Source organism: Pleurodeles waltl, chromosome 7, assembly GCF_031143425.1.
Source record: "Pleurodeles waltl isolate 20211129_DDA chromosome 7, aPleWal1.hap1.20221129, whole genome shotgun sequence".
NCBI lineage: Eukaryota > Metazoa > Chordata > Amphibia > Caudata > Salamandridae > Pleurodeles > Pleurodeles waltl.
Genome location: NC_090446.1, coordinates 1,269,060,270 through 1,269,079,220, shown reverse-complemented (window position 1 = coordinate 1,269,079,220; position 18,951 = coordinate 1,269,060,270). Strand labels below are relative to the sequence as shown.

The window sequence follows — 18,951 nt, the reverse complement described above, 5'->3', positions numbered from 1 at the left end:
CAAAATCCGCCACTGCTTTGACTGTCAGGACACTGGTGTACTTGTTCCCACTCTCTGATATAATATGTTTTCTGGAAACATTTCACTACATTAGACATGAGCAAATTAATAATTGACAACATCCACCTGTTATTTTTCTGTTTTTTTTGTTTTGTTTGTTTAACTGTGGGAAGTCCCACAGAGTTAGGAAAGGGCAAAGGAGTGATGGAACCTTCCTCTGGCTATCCCGAAGTGGCGACCATGTACCTTATGCTAGCAGTGTGTGAATGATAAATTCCCCCTTACACAGGATTATTAACATTACTTTACTCTTCCAAAAGCATCGGTGTACACTATGGGGTGAGAACTCTGAAGTCACAGAATAGAGAGCATTATGTTTGATGTATCAAGGAGTTTTACCTATTCGGTATAAAGTAGGGAAATGTGTAAATACGTAAGGACCTTTCTTTCAAACTCATCTGCATTGCATGTTGGGTATTCAAGAGACCAGGTCCCAGATGTATTCGGTAAGAGCGACTGCAATTTGTGTACCCATGTATACTGAACGCATTACTATTTTGCCAATCTACCTATATACCAGTAGGTTGGTTCACAAAATACTGAACTGTAGTTGGTTGCAATTCGATCTACCTGAAACTTACGAGGTAAGTTGCAAATTGCAACCCACTATGGTTCATTGTCATCATATGGTGGTTGACTGCTGGGGTCAAAAGACCACCATGTTTATGAGACCTTTTAAACAAAGAAAAAAATTTCAAATGAAGCTTATTTTCCTTAAAATACTAGACGAAAATTAAGTTTTACACGATTTTTTTTTTTTTTTTTTTTTTTTTAGCAGTAGGCCATTGTCAATGGCCACTGCCGATTTATGAAAATAACTTTTTCTTTCACAAAGGGGCAGATGTACCCTGAGAACCCTTTCCCATTTGCGAATAGGGTGCCACTTCCTTTGAGGTGTCAGTAAAAAGAAGTAAAGTTTTGCGACCAGATTTCGATCACAAAACATTAAAACATACCATAAGGAAACCGTATTTGGAAGGGATGGCATAAACATGCCCATACCAAATTTGGTATGGTTTCCTGATCGCAACAAATGATTTAGAAACGCTTTTCTGACTCATTAAATGGTCTTAGAACAATTGAAAAAGCGTTTGCAAACATTCTTATTTACAGATACAGAGGACTGCAAACGCTGAAACCCTTTGTACATCTGGCACCAGGTTCGCTGAAAAAAAGTTTTAAGTCCATGCTACGAGAACATTATCTTCTGCACAGTCTTGTTTTCAGTTGTTTACGAATATACAGTAAGGAGTTCTTATACAGTATTATCATTCAGTCTTGTTTGTAATAGTGGTGCATTCCATAGCTTGACCTCTACTCTGTGTAATAATTTGTTGCTCATAGTAACTTTGTTAGTTTTAGAAATGTAGAACAAATAAAAAGGTGGCATCCTAGTTTGTTCATGGGGACCATAGATGTTAAAATACTTATCAAGGAAGACATGAAACCGGTGGGGGATTGAGATGGCAACAGGAAGTCCTTCAGCGTAGTTGGGCGCAGCTCTGCTGCAGTTGCGGAATACATCTAAAGAAGTCCGACTCTGGCAGGCTTTTCCCAAACTGCTTCCTTTTACACAGCTGGGGCACTTAGTTAAAAATCATTGCTGCGCAGGCTGCCTTGTCATGGTTATTTATTCAGCGAGTTTTTTGTTTCTCAGAGACAAACCCCATTCATATTTTGCCTCTGCGAACCAAAAAAAAACAACGGCCATTACATGCAGAGTGCTTTTGAGGTCCAGCGCGCAAGCGCTCTGTCGTGTTCTAAGTCGTAAGGGATTTTAGCCTCGCTCACCGCACGCCCATCATCACTCGTTCATGGGCTTGCCTTTGAAAAACCCTTTGTTAACATTGGCATTTATGTTTGTCCCTCCTTGAGGCGATTTTGTTACTGCCTCGGCCATCGACCCTGTGCCATGGATAACTGCACATTTGCCTACACGTGTGACTGCAAAACTTATTTTTCTTTTTGAGTCTCTCTTTTGCGTTCATGCTCATGGCTGCCGTGGCGCTTTGAATATGCTCGAGTATGTCAACTATTTTGCTTTTCATTTTCAATGTATGTGGCACGAAAAGTCCAGTTAGGAATTTACAACGCCAATAGCTCTAACTTCAGCAAACGCGAAACCCATTGCATTGCGAAAGCTTGTTTTATCTGGTGCAGCGATTAGCATCCCCATAGCTCTGAATTGGGCATCTCTAGTCCCACAAATGACGTTGTCAGAGTGATCATTGATCATTAGGATATTGATGGTGAAACAAAATGCCTTATTGTATGGAAAAATTAAGTAAACCCTATTTACGCATTTGTCTCGCACGTAACATGCGCGGTGATCATGTTTCACTTGGATCTGTGTGTTTAGGGAGAACATCATAACAAATAAACTGTTAGGGAGAACCCAATATAAAGATATCTAAATAACACACATTTTGCTGAATGTTAAATGTCCTGCTACTGTAAATCTTTTAATGCATTTCGTCATGGAGAAAAATGTTTTCTTTGCCCTCGCCCTTAAATGCTTCACTCTAAACTCAGTTTAGCCCTAATCCTGGTACTAAACCTGCCTTAAATGCTAAAACTTTGCCTAACCCTACAGATCCTATCATTGGTTCCAACCGTACAATAAATATTTAAACTTTGCCGAACCATAAAGCTCATTTTAAATCTAATCCAAACTATTATCCTAGCCCTAATTATGGCCGTTACTCTAACACTAAACCTAAGACACAGTGTAATTCCCACAATAGTTGTTTGCATGACCTGATACTAACTCTACCCTTCCCCATACATTTACACCTTTATTAATGTTTTCTATTTATTTTTCTTTATTGCAAATATACATTTATTATAATTTTTCTACATTTAAATTTAGCTGCAAAGAATTTCTTTATAGGGAGTTCTCCAGAACCACATAACTGTTTCATTTCAGTTATCTTTTGTACGTATTATCATACGTTAATGGCAGCTTCTAGCTATTAAAGAGTTGTTGGTTAGTAATTCCTATTGTGGCTAGTATCGTCCTTAATACGCCAGAAGGATTTGGTATTACTAATTTGCGTGCTCAAATATTTAAAAATAAGGATCACCACCAACCTAGAGGAAAGATTGATAGCATCATCTTCTCTTTAGGGAAGCATAGAGCTGATGCTGCAACTGAAAAATGGCTAGACAGTCATTCACATTCCTTGGAGGTACAAACACATACTTTTACATCACATACAGGCGAGAAATACTATTTAGGCCAAGACCGAATCCCCTTTAATAGGCAGACCCAGCTTGTAGGGTGTATTGAGGCTCAAGAGACAGCTGATATGAGACCTCCTGTTGCACCATCCAGTAACCTTTGCTATAATAATTGATTTTAACTTCCTATTCGTGTATCATAAAATCAAAATATGAATGGACCAGGCAGATTTCAGAATGAAACTGGATATATTCTTAGAAATGAAAAAAGAGGCCCCCTATTTCATCAAAATACTTAACCAATTTTTTTTTTTTAAAGACAATGTGACACAGAAAAAGATTGCCATACTGGGAATACTGGAATGTTAAAGGCTTTCAATCCGGGCTCTGAAAGGTAAGAATACACTTTGAAACATACAGTATTGGAAGCTCTATCTGTTCTTTAGAAATAATTGTTCCGTTTCTATGTGTAGCAGCAACTGAAAAATCAACCTGTATTTGCTAATTACATTCCCAGTGAAACCCTCATCAAATTCACATTTCATATACCTTTGTGTTATTTAAATTGGCTGTTTTTCTTGTAAACACTTACCTTCTAGATCTAGGCCTGTTTGTTTACCACACACGCTCTCCTATCCAAGATTTGCAGCGCGTTTAGTACCTGTCTTTCCCGTGCCCTCCAATGCTGCTCACATAACTCACAGAAGAAAACAGGCAATAGCAGTATAATTAGGTCTGTGTGATTATTATTATTTTTTTTTTTAATACGTGAAAGTGCTTGTTTGTTGCTAAATGTGTTTTGTGTGGATGGATGAATAAGCTTGAGGATAATTTGTTTTGTAGAGGATGGATGGATGGAAGAATGTCAGCATTTTAAAACACATTAGACTAGTGATATTGGTCCGTACTTAATAGGTTGTAAAAACACTTTATATGGAGTTTAACAGGATCTCCCAAAAAATTTTTTTTTAGTTGATGGTAAATAGTGCATTTTAAAGCACTTAGGGCCACATGTATCAAACGTTTTTGCATTCGCAAACCGTGCGAATCACAAAATTCGGCCGTTTGCGAATGCAAAAATGCCTTTCACAATGTATGAAAGGCATTCGCGGTGCAATTTTAAGGAATCGCAAAATACCGATTCCTTAAAATTGCGACCCCATTTGGAAAATCGCAAATTGCAATTCTCTAAATAGGAAATCGCAAATAGAGAATTCTTATTTGCGATTTCCAAAGGACACGTATCAAGCATTTCCTAAATGCGAATTGGGCATTTAGGAAATGCAATTACCACCAAATCTAATTTGGTGGTAAGCATGTGCAAATTTAAAAAATGCATGATAAATGCATTTTTTAAATTGTCATGTAGTGCACTCATGCCCCTAAGGCATATGGGTGCTTCACATGTCCGCAAATATTTTTTTGGGGTGCATCAGAGGGGGCCCTTAGTCCCCAGCACCCTGGGGTTTGCATTTTCTAATTTTTAGACATGTTGCACAGCAGCTGGGCTGCTTATCCAGACTTACCAGCACAAGCCTAACCTGTGACTATGTATTTATCTTCTTAAATTTCCAAAATTCGTGACAGGAAAGAGTGTAAACATCTTAGGCATGTGTCAGGCTCTGGACATGTGAGGCTCTGTCTGTGCGCAAGTTTCTACCAGTGGTTTCTGTCAGTGTAAGTGTATGTACCTGTCTGAAACTGTCTGCTAGAGATCCTTTCTGCATTTGTGTCTGTGTGGTAAGGAAGAATTATTTATGGAACACCCAAAGGACTAAGCAGTAGTATGCTCACAGAGCTATAGCTGGTCGCCATGTGCCATGAATGTTGTTTCCTTTACTCTTCAAAGAGCAACAACAAATTTTCCAACACTGTCTAATGCGGCCTTAAGAAGCAAAGGGACAGATGTACGACATCGAGTTTTGCGACTTGCAATTTGCGACTCGTTTGCAAGTCGCAAATTGCGAGCCGCAAAACCTTATGTACAACAGTGTACTTTACACTGTTTGCGATTCGCAATGGGGTCGCAAATGACCTACCTCATGAATATCCATGAGGTAGGTCGCAATTTGTGACCCCATGGGGAATGGCTGCCCTCACAGGGATGGTGGCCTGCTGGAGACAGCAGACCACAATGTCTGTGACTGCTTTTAAATAAAACTTTTTTTTTTTTTTTTTTAAATGCAGTCCGTTTTCCTCAAAGGAAAACGAGATGCATTTCAAAAACAAAAATGAAAAGTTTTTTTTTCAGAGCAGGCAGTGGTCCGTGGTACGAACAAAATATTTTCTTTGACATTCACAAAGGGGAAGGAGTCCCATGGGGACCCCTTCTTGTTTGCGAATGGGTTAGCACCAGTTTGAAACTAGTGCTAACTGCGATTGTTTTGTGACCATATTCACGGTCACAAAACAATGCTACATCACGCTGCGACTCACAATTAGGAAGGGAACGCCCCTTCCTAATTGTGACTCGCACACCTATTTTGCAATTCGGTAAATAGATTAGCGAATCGCAAAATAGTCTCTGTACATACCAAAATGATTTTTTCCTGTCGCAAATGGTCCGATTCTGCAAATCGGAACGTTTGCGACAGGAAAAATGGTACTTACATGTGCCCCACAGTTCCCTCCTTGTATAGACTGCTTAAACTATGCTGTGGAAGCCAAACCAAACACTGACGAAGGTTTGTCTTTTGCATAGCACATGGACACACTGAATAAAACCACATACATGTGTGAAGAACAGTATGTTTACAGATATCCATGTACACACATACCAGTTGATAGCATCATCCCATTCTGTGCAGGTCAGAGGCCAGGAGGAACACCGAATCATGCTTTGCTGAAGCATGAGTGTATTCGAGTTTATCAGAGTTCCATATGCACAGGTTCACTAAGTCTCAGACCATTCGACCAGTCTGCAGAGCCCCTCTCCTGTCGAAGGGGACCATCCACAGGCTTGTAACAATTGGTCTACCCCCTATTGTCACTCTGTGAGGTAGAGCGATTAATTAGCTCCTGGACAGTCATTAGTGTAGAGTGTTGCAAGGCTGTTATTGCCAGGTTGTAAGGGTACTCTCAATGGATTCCTCGAAAACCACATTTCTTCTGTTGGCATCCCTTGATACCTTCTTAGAGGCCAAAAGGGGCAGGGTGCTGTGCAGATGAATGGCCACCGCCCTTGATCCCTAGGAGCAGCAGATCACGTGAAACCCTCTACCATACCCTTCACACACAAGGAATGGGCAGTTAATGCCATGTAAGTGAGTTTCTTAGAACATCAAGATTGTCTGTTTTATTGGTATGCCAATTGCATTACAGCCCCTCTCTTGATACGGTCAAGGAGCCTCTTAACATTCTACGTCATTACCGAGTGGGCCCCGTTGTGCTGATAAAGGCATGGGTTGAAGCACCCTGGTGTAGGTTGTCAGCATTGCCCCAGTGTGGGGGCAGTAGTGGCAGCAGGAGAGGTAGACCCCTGTAGAATTTTGCGTGGGCATATGGGTAGTGAGTGCAGTACCCAGAAAAGTCAAGCAACAGAAACAAACTATACAGAAACAAAGTATACAGCCAAAGAGGAAACAAACGAAGAACAAACCTTCAGTCATGCACTCACCTGGTTCCAACTGTGGGGGCGATGCTGGACCTCCAGCTGGGGCTGCACAGTGTAATAATTAACGGCTGCCTAGTTCTACTGACAGCCCCCAGGGGGTAAAGGAATGGGATAAAACAAGAAAAAGATGAATCCATGTCACTGTGTGAACTGCTAGACTGCCTTCTGCACTACCTAGATGGTAGGAACTTTCTGGACCTCGATATTCTCTATACATATGCGATACACTATAATAAAAAAACAATGTTACCTATATATATTCCCAACTTGGAATCTCAAACAATATTTTGAGCATCTGGTACACTTCTAGGCAACATCATAAACTTTGCATGAAAAAGAGCAGTGATCAATTCAAGAACAAATGGAGATCTTCCAGAGTTCGGGAAAATATAGGATTTCTGATTCTAAACAAATACAACTTCAGTCTCTAGGAACGTATTCCAAGGTACTCGCTACAACTTGTCAAGAAACACAATGAGAAACTTTCTCTTCATGGATAATGAGTTCAAAGCGCCACACAGAAAAGACCGTAGCACTGGGCCTCAAGGAGAGGGTTTAATACTCCAAGTATTAAAAGTTCAAAATCAAAAATGGACTTTCACATTCAGGAAGATAATTCTCAAAATATTGCTAGTCTATGGATTGGTGTGCACTAACCTGAGAGTTAAGTACATCGCCTTACCAATACTGGAACTGGAATCTAAGGGAGCAGGAAACTCTGTAGAAGAATTTCAAGAAGAGGCGGGAAGCGCCTCAGATGCCAGAATCACAGAGTCATTAGGAGCGCTTGGAAGACTAGTTCACTGGAAACTCTGGGTGAATCATGAGATGATCACAGGGAAGAAGCGTGGGCAGGACTGGAACACAGGCAGATGAGTGCAGGACCAATGCTTTTGTATGTCAGGAACAGGTTAGAGGCCAAGCCCCACTGCAAGTTCAAGGAGAGTGGTTATACAGGAAGCCCTGAGTGTTTCAGAAGGACAACTGACCAACTCAGAACTGTGGAATATTCCAATGAGCCTGGTGGGAAATGCATGTGATACATAACAAGGGAAATGGGCCTAACAGATAACAGATGCAAACAGTAATTGACCTATAACTATTACAAAGGAACCCAAGCACCTGATGGTACAACAGAGGAATTGTGACTATCTCAACTAGACAAGAGATATGTGCAGGTGCAAACTGGATGAAACTTGCATAGCAACACAACAGCAGGGTCAATGGTTCAGACTTGTCGTAGTGGAGACCAAAGAGAGACCACGGGCCTGAGAGGCACCACTAGGGGAGCAAGCATGATTGGGATTATTGAGGTTAGGGAGGTGCGAGTAAAACCCACTGCACATAAGGCACAAGATGGAGTCCCATCCTGAAGAAGCATCTGTCGCCCGCATCCAACATGAACACAGAACTAACTTCGGATAGGTCTACTCAGATTGTATAGATGGTTAACCCATCCACCGCTAAATCAGAGGAACTAGTCCACTAAGAACTGTCATAGAATACAGTGGTGCTGACCTGCAACAAAGAGTTTTATAGAGGTTCAAATGCTGGCATCTTGTCCTCTTTAAGATCCTGTCTTGGTCAATGGCTCCAGCCCCTCAGCAGATCTTGTCTGGGCCCCCTCCTGGTCCATAGGCCCCTCAGCCGCATCCCAGCCCCATCGTTCCACCTACAATTTTTTGTCAGGGTCCAAAGGGCCCTTCCTCCAGTGTTGGGAGTGGTTCCACTGCCTTGTCTCCATTGCCTCCACCCAATCACCCCCTGTTTTTGGAAGGGGTGACCAACTGCCACGGGGGGAGCTGGTGTGTGGTCTGCTACCGGGTGTATGACAAAAACAGGACTTAGAGTCATGAAGAACTCACAGCTAAGCAAGGAAAGAAGCATATAGCAGAGGTTCATGGTACACAACTGCTGCTTCACTTGATCATAGGATTTGCACCACGTCAGGACCTGGCGAGTGTAATCAGGTAATATCATGATGCGACCTGATTGGTACATCAGATGCTTTTTGCCCCCTCGCCCCTCAGAACAGCACCTCTGTCACTAGAGTTAAAAAATCTCACTATCATCAGGTGTGGAGAGGTTACAGGGGGGCCCTTTCAAGGATGAGACAAGTGGACAAGCCCCTCTCATCGATCCTGGAGCGGACCCATTGCTCCAGGAATATTTCAGGGGCCGAGCTGTCCACTCTCTGGGAATCCAGTAAACCGGAGGTTGTTGCGGCGGGTATTTTCAGCATATTCCATTCAGTACTGTAAAGCCTTTGTATTGTAGGAAAGATGGGCCACCTCGGAGAAGAGGCCCTGCACAGTGTCCTTCAGTTCAGATACCCTACCCCCTGCCTCAGTCACCCGATCCACCATCTGGCAGAGGTCTTGGAGCTAGAGGGCCATGTTTATGCCATCCCCTCTCCTATCTTAGGAAAGTATTTAGATCTTTGAAGAGGGGAATACTCAGTCACAAACGTGACAGATACCCTGTTTGTCATATGACGATTCCATTATATCCTATGGAGATCATAATACAGCAGACATGGTATTAGTCACTTTTTTGACAGAGTATTCCATGTGCCAAGATCTAAATCAGGCCCTTAGTCTCAAGCACTGCCTTGGAGTTTTGAATGGCCTGCAAGATGACTGACATGTTGCGTTAGCTTGGTGTGTCTGTGGCGTCAGGTTCTCTTCCCGGGCCCCCCTTCCCACCCCACACGGGGGCTGTGTATTTATCCATTTTTGCCTGGGTGACTTTATTTTGGGCCATCCGATTTGCGGTCTGGGGCTCTGGCCGTCACTGAAGGGAGCTGATGTAGACTAGCCCCCTGAGCCACTCCTCTGTCACAGCAGCCCTCTGTGGGACAATACTAACATGTGAAGGAGGTCTGACCCGCTTGCCCTGGATAGAAACATCAGGGGGCATGAGCAGTTGGACCTCAGTAGGTGGGTTCAGGACTCCACCCTCTCCAGGGCTCACCACTCCACTGTCTAATTCCTTATGGGTTGAGGGTGGGGCAGCAGGCCAACTCCACATGCAGACATAGGAGGAGACAATGCCCCTTGGGCCCTTATCCCCAACCGTCCTGATGCACCCTAGGTGAGCGTGGAGGAATGGAGAGAGCAAAAATAAAGATAGGCTCTCCCCCTTCTCACAATCCCTATTCACTTACGTCCTCTCAGGGGAGCTCTGTATCTTTTGTCTGGGTCCAACTGGCCCACCCAAGCGGCTTTTGCCTCCAGCAGTCAAGTTCATTTCAGCACCCCTGCTCAGGGTGGCCACGGGCCTCTCAGCCCCGTCAACATGTCTTCCAGAGCCACCTGGGCCTGACCACCTTCATTGGGATCAATAGCAGGGCCGCCAATACACCTGTTCCGTCCCTCACTCCCAACAGCCAGCCCCCACCGGAGCGATTGACAAGCCGCTGGACTGCTTTTGCCACTATTCACAGGGTGCTCGGGGGCCCACTCCTCAGCCTCAGGTTGCCATTTTGCCTGTGTTGCCCGCTAACAACACAGCTCAGATCTGTCTCCTCCTTCGAGCCACCAGGCCCGGCACCCTGCTGCTACCTCCTGTCCAATCGGGGAGCTCACTTAGCTCCGCACTGACCCATTTGCACGCCAGCACTCAAAACAGTGGACATCCCTGCCATCCAGGTCATACCGAACTACCTAATTTTTAATGTTTTATTTTATATTTAAGGACACAGGAAGTGAATAAGCATAGTTCTAAACAATTTGGAGTAAAATACATACGCACAAAGACAAAAATATTCTATTTCTATTTCATGAAAGTAAGGTGAGGGTTGAAAAAAAAAAAGGGAAAATAAGAATTACAAGAAAAACAAAGGTAACCTGCAACTTGCATTATTCTGATAGCTTGTACAGTACCCTATTGCATACTATTTTCCATTTACCCAGTCTTGTTAAGCTGATCAGCCAAGGCTCCGCTTGTGGCCAATTGTGGCTTATGCCTTAGCTTCCAAAGCCAAAAGATTGCTTTTCTTGGCATTGACTAACTCAAATTCACATGAATTAACTGAAAGGAAAAACTCTCCCTAGTGCAAGAATGCCAAAGAACCACATTCTTTAATATCCTTTTCTAGATCAATGTACAAATGTATAAAAACATCCTTCAAGAAATCAGGGGCTAATGGCCTTATGTATTAAGCCCATATCACAAACTGATGTAACATACCTTTGTTTCAACTAATTCAAAGAAATAATAAGCTGATTATTGAGACTGTTGTGGCATGGCACCAAAGAAAGTAGCTGCAATATTCTAAGTTCTGTGCCCAGTCATCCAGATACAAATCTTCTCATCCCAGTGACCCGAGGTGGCCTGGCTGTGCAGGTGCAGCCTGGACACATGATGCAGCCTGCACCAGCCTGAGTCCTCAGGACCGAAGTGATGGAGGTGGAGGTGGCATGAGCAGGTCACTGCCCCACGAAGTGAAAGACTTATGCAAGATGGACTGCAGCACAGCTCTCACCCAATTGGTTCTACTCCTCATCATGATACCAACAGTGCGATCCTGGGTCGGCTCTGCTCTGGAGGAGGTGTGCAGGGGCCCCTCAATAAGAATGTTTAAGGTGAGAGAGTAGAAGACAGACTCATGTGTATGAGCAGTTCATGGTGATCTGGACCATGAGAGTTGCTGGGTAGGAGGAGGGGGTCTGCTGGCCCATGCCATATCAGAAACCATATTGATCCCCTAGAGTCACCACCTGCTTTGACAAACTGAGTTAGAAAGTAATGCCTGTCAGTGCTGTGACCTAATGTAAAATTCTTAGAGAATGTGTCTACTTGTTTTAGAAGCATGCGAGACAGGAATAGACACCTGGAACTGCTGTACTCGCCCAGCTGTAGCCGTTTTATCAGGTGGGTGTTGAACAGGCCCCATCTTGGATTCTGCAGCACTTTGCATCGATGCCTATCAAACTGCCTTCCCAAAAGTGTCTCCAGTAGCCCTTGGGTTGTCAACAGCCCTCCACCCAGGAGAAGGTCAATAACTACATGGACTAGAAAACACTTGTATGGCCATTAATAGCTCATGAAACAGCGGGAGACCACCACTCTGCATTAAACAGTCATTAAGATCCATAGCTTACAATTGAAACTGGTTCTTTTAGCAGTTTGAGGTGGCCATGAGAGTAAGTAAAGTTAGAGAAGTGGACCTCAACCTTGCATTGCTGCATTAAGCCCTGTGTAACATGGTAGAACAACTTATCAAAAACACAGACAGGACTGCAGTTCTAAGGATGTAGCTGTAAAACAAGCTGCTGAAGGCCAATATCAACTTGCTCCTTGAACTTTGGCTAGAAGAGCCAGTGTGGAAAAAAAAAAAGTTTCTATGAATGATCATTCCCCCCCCAGTGTTTACTGAAAGTTAATACTGGTTTTCGAGCTCCGCAGGCCACCACTGTGCAGTATACAGGGTATGTGCTCTGATCCCCAAAAGATGGTAAAATTGGTAATCCATGATTGGCATATTTAACATTGTAAGCCGACGTATAAGGTGCAGAAACCAGTGGCATGTAATTTAACTGTCATCTCTGGACTGCAGCACATGTAGTGCCATCGACTAGACTAACCCGGAACACATGGAATCAGGACTACTTGTGTAGCTTGAATTCTGCAGTTTGTAAAAACACAGGCAAACCTGTCAAATAAGGCTTTTAACACAAAGTAGCATTTCTTTTAAATATTAAATAAGTTGAGGTTTGCTGCTCACAATTTTGGGTGCTTAGTATTTACTGGCTATGGCCCTCTCTGCAGGGTCACCCCCCAAACCTTTTGCCTTCATGCCTCCATTTTTGCTGAATTTGCTTTTTTAGGCTTTAAGATGCACCACTGTTAACTAGTGCTGAAGTGCTTGTGCTCTCTCCTCTAATCATGGTAATATTGGCTTACACTTAATGGGCATATTTAATTCATTTATGAGCTCCTAGTAAAGTACACTACATGTGCCCAGTGCCTGCAAATCAAATGCTACTAGTGGGCCTGCAACACCAATTGGTATGCAGTTGCAACCTGTCATTTCGACCTGGACAAATAAACCTCTTTCCCAGATCCAAACCTTCCTTTTTAATACATATGTCACCCCTAGGGTTGGCCCTGGAAGGTTTACATGTCCTGGTAGTGAAAGGGACTTAACATTTTTCACTACTGCAAGGCCTCTCCCTCCCATAGGATAACATTGGAGTTGCCTTATTACGTTTTCTCTAAGTGCAATTTTCAAATGGGAAGAGAGAATAAGTTCATGTTTGATGTCTCTGGTATCACAATTTGAAATTTTAACTTATGGTGAAGTCTGATTTTAAACTGTAGTTCTGAAAATGCCACTTTTAGTAATTTTCTTGCCTTAGCCATTTGGTGACTACAGCCAATCTCTGGTTACATGACTGGATGTAATTGGCAGTTGGGCTTTATACATTCCTCCTAGACAACCACACACAGTGGGAGTGTAGGTGTGACTGGATGGGCCATCACTGTCAAGATGGGAAGAAAGAGCTGGTCTCAGGCTGAATTGACTGTGTCCGTGCTCCACACAAAGGACTTAACGAACCTGCACTGTCACTTGGACCCAGGTGAGGGGAGGTAGGGAATTATATTTAGCAGGAAAAGGTACTCCACCAATGTATACCCTTCAGTATATTTTAAGTATATTCCATTGCCACCACACAGTTGTCACTTCTGGGAATGGTGATGCGAATTTGTAGGCCATGTGTCAAACTCTTTCAGAGGGCCACAGGGCATGCAGGGGCTACTGGGCTCAACCAAAGAGGTTGGGGCCTTTTACTCCTGATGTTTTGGGCCCGACCTACTATAGGTCCTGCTCAACTGGGCCAAATACTCCTTCTGCACTTGACTCTCGATGGTAGCTTTTGTCAAGCAGTCAAGGCTCCCTCTGGAGTGGGGGAACGTAGATACAAACAATAAATAAGTGTCCAGCCAAATGCTTGCTTTTATAAAATAAAATAAAATAGTATTTTATTTAGAATTCTACACATAAAGAGGAAAACGATGTTCAGAAGCAACAACACATTCCACCTTGAGGTTGGGGCTCTCATAGTTTCAGGCAAATCCCTGTCCCACCCTCCTTCATGTAACATGTCCAGGGTTATTCCCCATTTACTGGTAGTTGCACTAGGGAATGCAAAATTTTAAAACGTACCCAAAAGTGCTCCCATATGGCCTGGTTTCAGTCTTGCCCACTCCAGCAGTATGGCATTGGTGCAACGAGTACCTTCTCCTTGGCTGCTCCAAAGTTTGGTTCCTGTACAGGGAAGTCAGGATGCTCATGATGGATGCAGCGCATGCTCTTCCTGTCGAATAGCACGGCCGGTCGGGTTCTAGTGATTGGAGCTGCTCCTTCTCTGCAGACAAAAAAGGTAAGTTCCTCTTCATCCTGGTGTAGTCCTCTAGCTCATGACCGGAGCTCCAACATCCTCACTGGCGTCTCATCTAACATCAGGAATTTTGTCAGGAATAGATCATGGTGTGCAGGCTCGATTTGCATGGTGATAGCTTCTTCAGTATGGTGGGAATGTCAGAACTTGAGGCCAAAGTGATACCAGTAGCCCCTCCTGTTGTACAAGGTTGCCGTGTTACTTGTGATCAGGGCTTAGAATCTCCTTGGGTGATTGTCCTCCCTACGGCGGTCCCTCCTGGCATATGGGGTTGCCAGTCTTGGCAGTAACATGTCCTGTGCACCTGGGCCAAACCAAGTTTACTAGTGACCTCTTATGGCATATGGTGTCACTGAGGCGCAGCAGTGCAGCTTGAGGCTTCCCGTCCAGCTCTTCCAATATGGCTCAGGAAAACACGTCCCTCTCCTTGCCTCTGAGGGTTGCGGAGCTGATACTGTACATTGGCAATGGCCTGATCGGTGCACAGCCTCACACCTTGCTCAGATAATCCTACTGCAGGGCTCCCCACTGGACCTCGCTCCCTCCAATGCTGCTCTCTCCCTCACAGGGCACACTGGTCTTGGAAAGTAGGCAGGAGGTAGTGCTCCATGTTCTAGAGCAGATGACCTTGGTGCCCTGGGTGATGTTCCCTCACCGAGTAGGAAGTCTGACAGAGCTTCCCCTTCTCGCACAACCTGTCTAGCTGCTTGGCAGGTGACACATTTTTAGAGACTCAACCTCCAATTCCTATAGTTCTTTTCCAGACACCAAATGTAATTTAGGGTCTGGGTGTTCAAGTTTTAGGTTCTGCTTCTTTTCAAGTGGGTACTTCTCCTTTTCTTCTTCCTTCATGGAAGAGGTCTGCCTGAGCAGGCATGACTTTGAAGCTGATTGTCCACAACACAATTAACACCTGGATGTTAGCCACAGTGATACATGCATCGAAAGGTTAATCCCAGACCCCCAGCCAGACTCCTTGTGATTCTCTTATCAGCCCCATCTTTCTTCCTCAGATGTGTCCAGGCCCCTTCCTGATCTACCGCTGAATTAAAAAACAGACTTTTGAAATGTAAAGGGAGTCCCTTCCTTTTCCTTCCAGTGTGTTCCCACCCAGCACACAGGAATGCAGCAATATACAAATCTGTCTGGGGGATTCCTCTCCTCCTCATGTCTTTACCAGGCAGACCAAGGCTTTCCAAAATGTAACCCAGGGTCCTTCACATAATGTAACATCGCAGGCACCCTTCCTTAGTGTACTTTCACAACACACTTTGGGTCCAGCACTGTTACCTCTGTGCATTGTACCCTTACATGCACACATGCATTCAGTACACCTATTCAGTCTGCATGCACTATTCAGCACTGAAGCCTTTCTCTTTAACCAGTGTGTGCTCTTTACAAACACACACTCTGCCAGCTCACACACTCACTATGTTTGGGCTGCACAACACTTCATCCTTCATACTGTATCACATGCAAGTACACATACACCCATCACATGCTGTCCCTGTGCGCACACTACACCACACTACATCTCTCATGTAATGTAATCTTCCTAGGCATACAAACGTCTAGTACATGTACTAATCACACATGCATAGCGTAGTACAGCTTCATATTTGTACAGTACCCTTCCCAAGGACACATATAATCAATGCAGAGTCCCATCCCTTGTGCTACACAGCATTATACAGCTACCTGATGTAGGCTAAGGGCGAGTTAAGCACACAGCAGCAGAACTTTTAAAAAAGGCTTGTGAGCCACTAGGCCTTACTCCAGTGACACAGGGTAAAAAGGTCTTGTTCACTACTACTGATTAACAAACTATATGCTGCCACCACCGTGCCTTTGCTGCTTAACTCTTCTACCTTCCAGCCTTTCACTGCAAAAAGAGTAGCGCTTGGGTGCCCTTCCTCATTCAAAAGACTGTAATCCACGAAACATGCATATGTCATAGCACACACGCATGATCCGTGTTTGCCTATGACAAAAATATCAGCATTACTGATCCAGACAAAGGTACAATTGAGCACTCAAGACAGGGGTACACATCTCTTACCAGGGGACCTTTTAGTCCCAAAAGGTGCCTCTCCCAGATCAGAGCACCTCAAACCACCTGCTAACCTGGAAAGGTTGGATGATCAGATCGGTAAAATTGGCTGGAAAGTCCATCAGCGTTCCCTTGGCTCAATCTGGCTCTGTTGCCCCACTACAAAGATTAACCCTTGCAAAGAAATTGAACTGCTCACCAACTTGGGGTTCTCTCCCTTCATAGAAGTCAGCAGTTTTAGAAGCTTATGATCTGTTTGCACCACAAATTTAGTGCCAAACAAATATGGGCGAAACCTATGCGGGCCCCACAGTATGGCAAAGCATTCCTTCTCAGTCACCACCAAGTTCTGCTTTTTGCATAGTAATCACCAACTCATAAAGGCGGCTACCAGACAATCTCCACATTTGTTTTCCAGTTGAGCTAACACAGTTCCAACTCCTTTGTCAGAGGCACCTGTCTATACTGTCTATACAATCAAAGGCAGACTGCAGTTAGGCATTTTCAATACTGGTGCACTGAATAGTACCTTCAATTCCTCAAATGCTTTTTGGCACGCATCAGTCCACATTACATTCCTGGACTGCTTCCTAGAGGTCAATGTAGTCAGTGGGGCATCTCCACTTCCATAGTTGACATCAAAGTCTCAGTAATACTCGGCGAGTCCTAAAAAAGCCCTTACTTCTGTCTGAGTAGTAGGTACCTCCCACTCCATCACAGACTGAATTTTGGCACCCAAGGGGTGAATCTTCCCATTACCCACGTCATACCAAGGACAGACTACGGAGGACTGCCTCACCTGACACTTGGTTACATCGATGGTCTGTTGTGCCTCCTGTGTCAGTTGCCAACACAAGTTCTAGGTGCCTCACATGGTCCTTCCATGAATTGCTGAACAACACAATATCATACTCCAGGTAGGCTAAAGAGGGGTATCCCACATGACACGTAGTTGCTTTGATGGTCAGCTTTGCTTACAGTATCCTTGCCAACACCTGTTCTGTATTGACTACTGCATTATCATCCAGGTCGGCAACACAGAACTCCACTAGCCCTGCAAGGGCATGGTTCACCAGGTGCTGAAAAGTGGCAGGAGCATTCTTCAACCAAAGGGCATCACCTTAACTGATACAGCCCCTCTTGTGTAGCAAATGCTTTCTTCTCCTTACCATTTGGTGCCAACACGGTCAGCCAATAATCACTGGTCAGATCCAAGGTACTCAAGTATTTTGGGACACCTAACTAATACCCATGTTCATCTGCTGTGGGAATTGGATGGGCATCGGTCTTGATTACTTCATTGAGGGCTTGGTAGAAAGCAGAATCGCAAGCCAATAGACCCTTGCTTTGGTACTATAATCATCGGACTAGATCAAGGACTAAGATCTCTTGACTCCCAGAGGCAACATTTTGTCAGCGTCTGGCCTAAAGCATCGCTGAGCCTTGTCAGACATTCTGTACATTCTGCCCTTCACTGGCAGACTATCATTCTTGTCTTTCATGCACACAGACACCCTGGAGTTAGCGAAAAAAGATTGGCAAACCGTCCTAACACCTTTCTACACTCTTTCTACTGCTCTAGGGAAAGGTTAACCCCCTTCCACAGTACCGTTCGTCATGTCACTATGTAGTAAGTCAGGAAGAAACTCAACGTCCTCTGCCATAGCCATGACATTCACTGTGTAGTCACCTGGAGGTAAGGCTTCAGCCTGTTCACATGGCACACTCTTTTGGTTTTCCTGTGGCACCTGTGTCCATCAAGTAATTTACGTCAGGCACTTTCTGAACTACTTTGGATGGCCCACACCACTTGTCCTTCAAAGCCCTGGAGAAATTAGTTTTTAGCACTAACAGCTCCTGCCCTTCGTGAAACCCAGCCAGCATTGCTTTCTGGTCAAACTATTCCTTTATCAGCACTTCGCTAGGCTGAAGGTTTTCCTTTGCCTGACCTGTATTGCGCCGTCGACTTCCCGTAGCTAAATTCTTCTATAGAGACTGAGGTTCTCTTCCAACCTTCTCTTAGTAAAGCAGGTGGACCCTGCTCTGGGTGTCCATGCAGATGTTTAAGGGGACTTAATCCAACTACCTTTTGTGGAATCTTGCGGTAGACAAACGAGACATGGCAGGAGAAGATCCCAATTCCTCCTGAGGTTCTCTGGCAGATGTTCCCATCATACTATTTAGTGTCTTGTTAAACCTGTCCACAAAACCATTGGGTTGTGGGTGGTATGCTACGGAGAAGTGGTTTGTCACATTGCTGCACTCCCCAAATACTTTAAAGTGTAGGGCTTCAACATGTGGACAGGCTCCTAATGCAAAATCCTTTACAGGATCTTTGGCTTGCCTGATTAGGGTCCCTCTGACCGGGTTGTTTTGGTAGCTTGACCATAACCCTTAGACTCTTGAAACATCCTCCCAAACCTCAGCTTATTGGAGGACAATAATGGACAAATGAGACCTGTTTGTTCTTGTGATAGCTCACGCTCTGGTCCCTTTCCTTTCCCTTCTACTTTTCCTTTCTGCTTCTGGCCCACAACATGCCACTAGTGTCTGTATCAGTGCTTAATTTGAACCAGTGCTTTCCAGTGCTCGGCACTGGCACTTTATTGACAACACAGCATTTATGACAGCCTGTCACATGA

At 44.3% G+C, this 18,951-nt stretch overlaps 1 protein-coding gene across 5 annotated transcripts in view; it reads left to right on the top strand.

The window, feature by feature from the left end:
- Positions 1 to 18,951, top strand: part of LOC138246160 (histo-blood group ABO system transferase-like) — a 317,788-nt gene that overhangs the window by 214,728 nt on the left and 84,109 nt on the right. For all 5 annotated transcript variants that reach the window (XM_069200462.1, XM_069200463.1, XM_069200461.1 and 2 more), the window contains one exon: positions 3,560 to 3,634. In XM_069200462.1, the coding sequence (XP_069056563.1) occupies positions 3,560 to 3,634 (75 nt within the window). The remainder of the gene's footprint in view (positions 1 to 3,559; positions 3,635 to 18,951) is intronic.